This window comes from Sander lucioperca, chromosome 4, assembly GCF_008315115.2.
Source record: "Sander lucioperca isolate FBNREF2018 chromosome 4, SLUC_FBN_1.2, whole genome shotgun sequence".
NCBI classification, from domain to species: domain Eukaryota; kingdom Metazoa; phylum Chordata; class Actinopteri; order Perciformes; family Percidae; genus Sander; species Sander lucioperca.
The window spans coordinates 2,803,370-2,813,637 of NC_050176.1; the positions used below are offsets into that span (position 1 = coordinate 2,803,370).

General features: G+C 37.5%; 1 protein-coding gene across 5 annotated transcripts; it reads right to left on the reverse strand.

Annotated features, from left to right (window-relative positions):
• Nucleotides 1-1,739: 1,739 nt before the first annotated feature.
• LOC116039603 (C-type lectin domain family 4 member M-like) lies at nucleotides 1,740-9,949 on the reverse strand. Of its 5 annotated transcripts, none has more exons than XM_036000646.1 (7): nucleotides 9,790-9,949; nucleotides 9,317-9,433; nucleotides 7,450-7,548; nucleotides 6,542-7,336; nucleotides 4,470-4,612; nucleotides 2,552-2,661; nucleotides 1,740-2,462 (listed from the first exon to the last, which is right to left on the reverse strand). In XM_036000646.1, the coding sequence occupies exons 2-7, from the start codon at nucleotides 9,420-9,422 to the stop codon at nucleotides 2,324-2,326; spliced, it is 1,392 nt and encodes a 463-aa protein (XP_035856539.1). In that variant the 5' UTR covers nucleotides 9,423-9,433; nucleotides 9,790-9,949; the 3' UTR covers nucleotides 1,740-2,323. The 5 variants fall into 5 exon arrangements, with proteins under 5 accessions (XP_035856539.1, XP_031140370.1, XP_031140368.1 ...); XM_031284510.2 differs by having other exon boundaries at nucleotides 4,470-4,618; nucleotides 9,317-9,430; nucleotides 9,790-9,948; XM_031284508.2 differs by having other exon boundaries at nucleotides 4,470-4,618; nucleotides 9,790-9,948.
• Between the last annotated feature and the right edge of the window lie 319 nt (nucleotides 9,950-10,268).

The window sequence follows — 10,268 nt, forward strand, 5'->3', positions numbered from 1 at the left end:
CTTATACATCATGTGTCACCTTGTACAAACTGTATTATATACTGACTAATTAATAAACTCCACCATTTACTAATATATTACTGAGTGTAATCTGCGTCATGAGTTTTCTTTCAAATCAAACGTCTTAAGATATGACTGGGAAGTATTTTTTTTCTTCTTGTAAAATTTTTTGACCTAAACGTACCTTAACGGGGTCATGTGATATTATGCTACTTCGGTACACTAAGAGCAACTATTACTGGGACAACTACAGACAATTGCAGATGGACATTTAATATCCATTCACATTGGCACTACCACTGACTATCCGTCACTGACGAATCGATATCACGATGCATTACAATGCGTCACCTAACAAACGATTAAAATATTTCATCGCGATTAATCACATTAATGTCAGAGTTAACTCGCAATTAATCGCAGTTAATCAACATTTTTATCTATTCTAAATGTCTCTTGATTTCTTTTTGTCCCATTATTTTTTCTCATTTTAATGCTCTTATCAACATGATATACTTTTAAACCGAAAAGATTGCCTGAACCAAAAGATATATATATATATATATATATATATATATATATATATATATATATATATATATATATATATATATTTAAAAAAGGAGCACCTTGTTCAATTGAATTTATCTTTTCTGTATGTTCAAAAATATAAAAAAATAAAAAGTTGATCTAAAAAAAAAGGAACACAAAACGGCGAAAACAACCACTGGATGGGAAAAGGGTATTTTAGCATTTTAACCGTGATTACTCTAACTGCTAGCTAACGGTAGGCTAACGTTACCTGCTGCTAAGGGTAGTGTTGACTAGCGTCCAGTGCGGCGATGTTTCAGTTCCCTCTAACATCCGTTTTCGGAGCATCAGAGAGAAGCGCAGGCATTTCAGTGGCACCGAAATCTGCGTTGCTATTCGGTCCGGTAGATAACGGTCATTAAGGCACCGGTGCCGTATTAGCAGTGGGTCTCGGCCCCCCCCCCCCCCCCCCCCAAATAAAAACTATTCGGATCTACACGATTCACGTGGATGACATTTTCCCATTCAAAACGGCGATTTTCGCCGAAAAGCGACTAGTTTGCAGGTATGCACTACTCTTTGGCCGGCTTGCAAGCCCAAACATGTGTGTGCAGCGTGCCTGTTGGTTTGTTTTTCTAACGTTACTAGTTGTTGCAACAGCATGTGAAAAAAACTACAAAGTTTGCTAGGCCAAAAATAACATTAATCTCGCGATAAAAAAATTGACGCCGTTAAAATGGGTTTGCGTTAAAGCCGTTAATAACGCGTTTAACTGACAGCACTAATTACTACACATGGTTTTCATCGCCAAATTTAAGCAGTCAGACATATATGAAATTCCCTTTTTATTATATCTACTCATGAAGAAGACACTTCCTGAATGTAGCGAAGTCTGAACACAACAGACAACAGACAAAATGCATAAACAAAAAAAGCAGCGAGTGGAAAATCAACAAGCAACATCAGTAGTCAATAATTGATTATGGTCTGTCACTGCATCATCAGAAATGCAGAATCATCCACGTCCGTATCGCGGTGCATTGATGCAAAAGATTAATTTCGATGCCCCTACTGTCTGTGTAACAATTTGGCCACAATTTAGCACATTGACCAGCCACATATTAGGTTTTGACCTAGTCATGTTATAGAAATGGGGCAACCATCCAAATTACTGGAGCATACTGACAAACTACATGAGTGTGATCCACTAGTGGCACAAGGTGAATTCTTTTATTTAAATCACTCATTATGTGTTTACATGAATCAATATATAAAATGTGTTTATAAGAAAAGAAAATAAGCAACAACAAAAAACATTTCAGTTAAAACGTAAGCAGCCTTTTTTCACGTGTTAACTTAAATAGTTAATGGTTGTTAATATATATTGGGTTATGTGTGAATCTCTCACTTTCACCATGTTTGCCTCTCTTTTAGCTGTTGGCAGACCAAGGCCTGGAGCCAGAAGACACATTTTTCGATTAAACTCCATAAATGAGTTATGCCGCTAAAATAATTATTTCTACAGTATGTACAGATATGTTAGTCCCCTTTGACGCCAGCTGGTTCCACATCACCAAGATAGTTTGCTCCAGCACAAGATAGGCCATCTGCTAAATTTAACTTGATAATGCAATACTCATCACAAAACACATTTCAGGCTTTAGCGGTTGGCAATGCTGTGTGTCATTGTGTGTAAATTTGTCATATAAAATTGCCACTGATATTGCATAATGATCATTAGTACCAGACAGTGGCCAGCATGGCTAGCCAAACGTCTCTCTGTACAGGAAAACTACATCTCACAGATAAAATATTGTTCTATGTTACAGTTCTCGTCATTCCAGTCGCCGTACCCTGTTGCACGATGCCAGAACTCCACACAGTCCTGGTTCCTCCCGCTGTAGCTGTTGGGCTGGCCTTTATCCCAGTACCTGCCGGACAAGGAGAGACATCCAACATGACAATAAATACTGCTTTATCCTGTCCTTACAGGTTCTAAGAGATGAGTTTAGTTTCTTACGCTGTGGTCAGTGTTGTCCCATCTACCCATACCCAATGCCCTTCTACTCCTTCATCAGTCAATCCAATCCAGACTTCTTTATCACTGGAATACAAGCCATTGATGAAGCGCTATAAGGAAACAAACAAAACATTAAGTTTTTGCTCAGGTTTCTTACACAAAAGTTCACGATGTCATGAATGCAGTTATTATTTGGGTTTGAGCAGAACAAATGGCCTAAAGCTGCAATATTTCTTTATTAACAATGGATGAAATGATTTTGCAGCAAGCTAGTAAACATAGTAGTGATATTTCCCTCAATGTTGGTGGAGACCAAATACTGAGTTTGCTATGTATAAAATGTTTCACCGTATACACTTTATGGGGTTATGTCAATATTGTGGCTGTGGAATACTGGCCCCAAGGTCTAAGCTATTTTTTTCAATCTTTGGTTCGCCTGGCTTCCTTATGTATTAATGCTTATATATCCTCATCCCTTTTATGCACAATCAAGTTATAGATAACATGTTTTTCAGGGCAACCTGGGCTATCTGGATATGTATGCAGGGAGGTCACGTAAATGTATAAATTATTATATGACTATAAATTCAAGTCAAGTCAAAAGAAAAACTAAACGGAAATAAAATCTCATAGAAATGTATTGTAATTACACAGAGAACAATACTAAAGTAGGATTTTTGGAAATTGTTATCTGAAATATTGGCAATAAGGGGAAACAAAAATAAACCCAGTAACTAACATAAATATGAAACTATTTATATTTCCCCCCCCAAAAAAGTCCATACGCTTTTATCCAAAAAGTTAGTTGTGTCATCTCCAATGCATTTTCTGTCTGCTTTGAGACATCAGGAGGCCAAATCACATTCATTGACACATCCAGGGCTGCCTGAATGACCTGCCTGTGTCTGTCTGCAATACACTCACAAGGCCCTCCTGCTTGTATCAGGTTAGGGTTATCTACTGGCTGCCTGTCTCCTGACATGACTACATGTGATTGGTCGACACAGCCATCAGTCAAGACAGCAAGCCAAGCAGCCAAAATGGTGGTGGGTAACAGTAAAAGATTGCTCTTTCATGTGAAAGATGACTAAGTAGCTGTTCAGTTGTGGATTTATCGTTCTGGAATAATTGTGCAAAGTCTCTGATAAGTCCCTGAAGTTTCAGGCTGGATGAAAAGCTTCTGGAAGGGCTACGATCGCACATAAGCTCTCTTTGGAAAAGTTCTGGTATTAGCTATTAGGCTAAAAACACAGGACGTGGTTAGTTTGAAGTGTTACGGATATATGGGAGATTACGTGACTTAATTTTTGGATTCATAATGATTTGTTTATTTTACAAACATGACAGACACTGTAATTCCATGATGGATTAAACAGCTTCTGGATGGTCTACAATTGCATGGAGGACCTCGTTGAAATAGTGCATTTCTCTGCTACGAAAAAGTAAGTAATTGCACTGTATTGATCTGGAGATATTCAATATGACATTAAACATGTAGTTTGGACTCAGGGTTAATGCAGCTCTAACTTAGTTCCAGTAGTGTACCTTTCAAGTTATGTTCTTCATAAATGAATAGGTGATTGAAAACTGTATTGTTTAAAAAATGTTTGTGTTTGTGTTTGAGGAGACTTGAACCAAAAGAGTAAAGTTGCAGCTTGTAAAGTCAAAACTATGAGCAGAAAGATGCTAAAAGGCTTTGTGGAGCTGCAGAGTCGGGTAATAATTATTTGTGGCTTTAACACTACAAGTGACCCCTTTTCACATTATACATGGTCAACTGATCCATTAGTAACGTGAAAATATCATATATAGTGAAGCTTCGAAGAAGTAAAATGCCCTGAAGAAGGTGATTCATGGAGCGTTCATGGCCATTTCTATGGTGACACATGCACGTACAATCATGCAGATATGCACAAACCCTTTCCTCTTGGCTTTTTATGATTGCCAGGTCTGCGCCTTTGCTTTGACAGTATTCTCTGCTCCGAGTCCAGTTTTTCTTGCCAACTGAGGTGAAGTAGCAGCTGTACTCGAACCTGGTCCAGCCAGTGGGGCACTTCCTAGCTGAAACTGCAAAATATTCACAAGTATTTAGTTGGTGTATATTTTTAAAGTGATGGTTTGTCTGTGGTAAAAAAAGGTTTGGAGTTTGGGTTTTCAATTTCATCGGATGGCATGGCTAACAGAACTTTCAGCCACGGGAGAAGACATTTTGCAATATGCAATATACTCAATGAGTACGTTTACATGCACACCAATATTCCACTATTATTCTGAATAGGACAATATTCTGAATTTGATACAGGTCATGTAAACAGCATATTTCGCCTTTTTCAGAATTTCGCATTTTCCGATTAAAACGTGGGATATGCCGGTATTATTCTGGTTTTAGAGGCATTCTTTGGACATGTGTACAGCGCATTTGGAATATGCGTCTCAATCTGGGTTTTTACCGCAGTTTACAGCCTCTTTCCTGTTTACGGCTTATTGCAAGTTCTTTGCGTTGCTATGGTTGTTGTACACAAACCAACTAACCAACAGTTTGCAAGGTAGAGATGCATGCCCAACACACAAACACACAGACTTTTAACCCTTGTGTTGTCTTTGGGTCAAATTTGACCCGTTGTCTAAATGTCTATATCAGAAATAGGGGTTTCTTTTTAACTACCTAATTTTGATTACCCAAAAATATCATGAATCATTCCATACAACGGTTCTCAAGTGCAACAAAAATCTATACTTTCATTGAATTTTGTGTGTTTTGTTAAATTTTTTTAGCATTTGAATTTTTTTATTTATTTTTTTAAACAGTATCTCGACTGAACGTTGACATATGCCATTCTGTGATTATCCTTCCTTTAATATTAGTCTAAAAAAAATCATAATTTCTGCTTTTCTTTAACAAGGATTAGGTATAATTTCCTGTAAATGAGGTTTATTGACCATGAATTCCAAAAATAAGTGTAAATCCAGTAATGAGTTTGTGTTAGTGGTGTTTATACACGGTAGTAAAAAGAAGCGTTAAACGTCAAAAAAGTGTCAAAAACATTGAAAAAGTGCCAAAAGAGACAAAAAAATAAGAAAAAAAGAAAAAGTTGTATCAGTTTTGACCAGGGAGGATGATGCATGGTCGAATGGAAGACAACACAAGGGTTTAACTTTATTAAAGACGTGGATATCAACAGGTTTTTGAAGATGCACAAACATCGCAACGCCAACCTTTTCAAGACAGTGTTTGAAGACCTGAATTAGCACTGCTTTGTTTGCACGGTCAAACAAGTCCCCCACCAGTGGAAAACTATTAAAGTACCCTATTTTGCACGGCTGCATGTAAACGGGAACATTAGTGGAATATTCACTTCCATTAGCCATGTAAACAGCTTAGTCAGAATATTGTCTTTTTTTTGGAATAAGGGCAAAAACCGGAATATTATGTGCATGTCAATATCTACTTTTTGTCTTAAAGTGCTCATATTATGCTTTTTGGCTTTTTCCCTTTCCTTTATTGTATTATCTTTTTTGTTCACATACTAGGTTTACAAACTGAAAAAGCCCAAAGTCCACCCCAAAGGGACTTACCATCTCCAACAGAAAACACTGTTCACAAACTGCTCCAAACAGCTCTATTGTAGTCCAGCCTTTACTTCCATGACGAAAGTGCATCACTTTGTAACACAAGTTATAATGCTCGCCTAGCTGCTAGTGTGGCATGCTCTAATACTCTGCTTCTGACTAGCTAGTAGTCCTTACCTAGGTACTGTGCATGTGCGACTCCCTACAAAGATGCAATAGAAGTGAGATGCCTCATTCTGTAGCTAAAACAGAGAGCTCAACACACAGGGTGAAAAGAGGAGCTGCAGCAATGTGCAGTACAACAAAAATATGGTGTTTTTTGAAAATCAAACCGTGTAAACCTATTCTTATATAACCTCTAAATACAATTATGAACCTGAAAATGAGCATAATATGAGCACTATAAGTCTTTTTGCTTACCTGAAGTTATTTTCTTCAGTTTCTCAAGCTCCGCCTGCAGCTCATCTCTCTCAGCAGTCAGGTTGCCATTTTTCATCTGCAACAGGTCTCTCTCCACAGTTGCATTCTTGCAACCGCTTTCAAGCTCGTTCTTTTCCTGAACCAAGGATGTGTAAGAAGCGCGCAACTTATCTGTCGCTGTCACCAGCAGGTCGTACGTGGCCTGCAGAGTGTCTTTCGATATCGTCAGGTTTTGGTGACTGCTTGCTATGGTGTTTTTCTCATTGGTAGTGAAGTTGTATCTGTCCTGCAAATGCTCTACCTTCTTAATCATGTCGTTGTAACTCATCTGCAACTGCTCCTTTGTTCTGGTTACATTATTGAATTTGTTCTGTAAATTGTCCCTGTCTTTGGTCACTGACTCATAATTGGCCTGTGCCTCATTTTTGCGTTTGAGCACTGTATCGTAATTTTTTTGTAACAAGTCTTTGGCGGCAATCAAAGCATTGTTATTAGTCTGTAACTGGTCATTACTGACTTTTAGCTGTTCTAATTCTTTAGTGGCAGCATCATTACTGGCCTGTAACTGGCTTTGGCTAACCTGGAGTGTATTTAAATCTTTGGTAAGTATATTGTTATTTTTCTGGATTCGGTCATTCATTTTAGTTACTTGATCGTTACGTTGCTGTAACCTATTGAAGTCTGCCTCAAGAATCTTTTTATCTTTTGCCACCGTCTTCAGGTTCTCCTGTAGTTTCTCTCTCTCAGTACTCATGGCTTTTAGGTTGTTCTGATGGTCTTCCTCTACTTTTCGATCTGCAGGAGATAGGGGATATCAGTAAAAAGAAATCTGTCATTTTACCATGATATCAGGCAGCTTTCTCAAACATGGGAATGTTTGACAGAGTAAAACAAAGAGGTGGACTCACTGTGCACACTCTGACCTATGACCCCAGCCAACAGGAGAACACACAGCAGCCCAAGACCCACTGTAGCAGCCTTGAAAGGGCTGTTTCTCAGTGCATACACTGAATAACAGCAGAAGTAGAAAGAGAAAGTTAAAATGAACGAAGTGTTCTGAGGAACTTGTGGTTCATTTTCTTTATCTGTAATACTATATGGAGTGATGTTGCAAAATACTATACAAATCATTCGTTCAAGTGCTGACCATTATTATTTTGAAAACAACATGTTGCATATACCAACATAAATCACATAATTTGTATAATGTACAACAAACCACAAACTTATAAAAATGGTGGCTGAAAAAAAGTTGCTGAATCGTTGGGTGGAGTTTGGTGATGCGGACAAAATCTTACTTCGCAGTATATTTCGTTTTATATTGATTTATCTATTAACGATAAATTGAGAAAATGGTAATGATTTATGAAACAAAACTCGAGTGTCAACTAACTGAACAATCATAACACTTCATCACATTAATGCAACAATTATATAAATCTCATAATGTCATTTATCAGTCCTGCTCAGTGATTTGCAACAATGCCTCAATATAAACACATATTTGGCACTTATTTATTATAAGTCCAATATTCACTCTCCTTTTAGCTCTTTTTTTGGTCTCCACCAACTCCTGAGGGAAATATCACACTTTTTAGCTGCCGGAAGCTCCACTGTTTTAACTAAATTTGTCTATCTGCTGTATAGTGCTGGGCAGGTAGTGTGCAGTTGGTTTATCAGAATCTTTCTACCTGCCTGGTGCTGGCTGTTTCCATTAAAATGAGTCCAAATGGATGCCAATGTTGCTTTGTATTGGCTGACTGAATAGGCATTGGTTGCCTATACGGATGCACGATCCGCTACGGATATCAGATATCAGACCATTACTGACTCAAATAGCTGGATCGGTGACACTGGGCCATCTGTTCAATTGTTTATGTCTATGTTTATATTATCTATAATGTCATTTTAAATCCTGTTTTTAAGTTTTGATCATTTTGTTGCTACATTTAAAATGTTTCATTTGAATTGGAATTGAAGATTTGTTTTAGCAAGTTGTATTTATGTGTTACATTTCATTTTACAAAGTTAGGAAATCAATGTTTAAATTAATCCTGATGTTGCCTTACACATACAAGAATAATCAGTTCCACACAGTGAGGTACACAGCTTATTAATTAAACACTGGCCTGAAAAAGTCAGATAGTTGCTAATATGTTCACCCTATAAACTTTATTGCACCATATAAACTTAATTATGTTGACTTTTTTAATTTACTTCTTATTCTGTTGCCCCCAAGTGGTCCAGAAAAATCAGTTATTGCAGGTTCCCTTACAAGTTCCAGAAGTGTAGCTTTTAGGTAAATAAGTTGTTGTTGTATCAAACATAAGGTTGGGATAGTATTTCTGATTTTTGCTGATGAGGGCAGCGAGACAGAGGACAGACTGAACTAAAACATTAAAGGTGGAGGCTGTGGGTGCCCAGATAGCTCAGTTGGCAGAGCGGGCGCCCATATATAGAGGTTTACTCCTCGACGCAGCGGGCCAGGGTTCGACTCCGACCTGCGGCCCTTTGCTGCATGTCATTCCCCCTTTCTCTCCCCTTTCATGTCTTCAGCTGTCCTGCCAAAAATAAAGGCTGAAAATGCCCAAAAAAAATCTTAAAAAAAAAAAAAAAAGTTGGAGGCTGTGAAACTTAATCAGTGAGCAGAAAAATGTTTAAAGCTTTAGCTTTGTGGAGCAGAGGGGAACTGATGATTGAGAATTTGTTATTGTCTCATGGTTTATATTGTCACATCAGCCAACCCTATTTGAAATGAAGTTCTTATTTTATTACCTGAAAGCCGGAGCTTGCTGTCATCTACTAAAAGTTGCTTATAGCCAACTTTAATGTTGTCCATGTCCATGTTTGTCACTGTAGAGGCACTGTACTTAACAGCCATCTTTGCATCTGCTTCATCAGCTGAAGTCTTACTATTAAAACAAAACAATAGTATTAGTCTCTGAAAGAGCTACTGAGTTTTTCAATAAGGTTACTAAAAAAATCTGTCCCCTTTTAATTAGTTCCCTGTAAGTAAGTTTCTATCTTGAAATAAAGATCTACAGACTTTGTATTAACATTACCAGCATTCAAACATCTGCATATGTTGTTAAGCTGCTGAAACTCCTACTTCTTTTTTTCTCATTGCATAAAAAAATTGGTTGTCTAGGTTTAGCATATTTGTAGTGCAGTAATACCAGATTTATATAAAATGAATGCAACAATATGTATATATATATATATATATATATAAACAAAATAAATCTTACCTCTGCTTGTAGACACGATGACAAAGTCAAAGAAGTGGAAATATGAAGGAATTATTTTTTGAGCAATCTCGAAGAGAAAAACCTAACCTATTGACTCCCTGTAACTTCACTCCCTTAAAGTGTTGCACTTTGATATGTCACACCAACTTTAAATGGGTTACTTCACACTTGTGGCCAGTGGGGCAGAAATTGAGGGTTGGTCAGTAGGCGGAGCAAGAGTCTCCTTACTTTCTAATTGTTACTGAGTTAGTCAGAGAAGTCTGATTAGGTTGAACCTAACAGTTGAAATTAAACTCTGTATACTCTTGGCCCCTCCTAGATTGATCTTAACACTGATTGTGCATTATAAACACACTTTGACACACAATTAACTCATTAGTGAAATCAGACAGTTTGTGTGTCTGGTTGAAATAAACACCGGCCTCCTGCAAGGCCATGTGTCACATATCGTCCAGTGTCAAGTTTCTGTGTTTAGTTGG

Excerpts from the sequence above, each read along its gene's own strand:
- LOC116039603 (XM_031284510.2), bottom strand. The coding sequence starts at position 9,422 with ATGGCTGTTAAGTACAGTGCCTCTACAGTGACAAACATGGACATGGAC. Across the intron at positions 7,549-9,316 it reads CAGCAAGCTCCGGCTTTCAG|TGTATGCACTGAGAAACAGC; the intron begins GTAATAAAATAA and ends GCTGTTATTCAG. Across the intron at positions 7,337-7,449 it reads CATAGGTCAGAGTGTGCACA|ATCGAAAAGTAGAGGAAGAC; the intron begins GTGAGTCCACCT and ends TATCTCCTGCAG.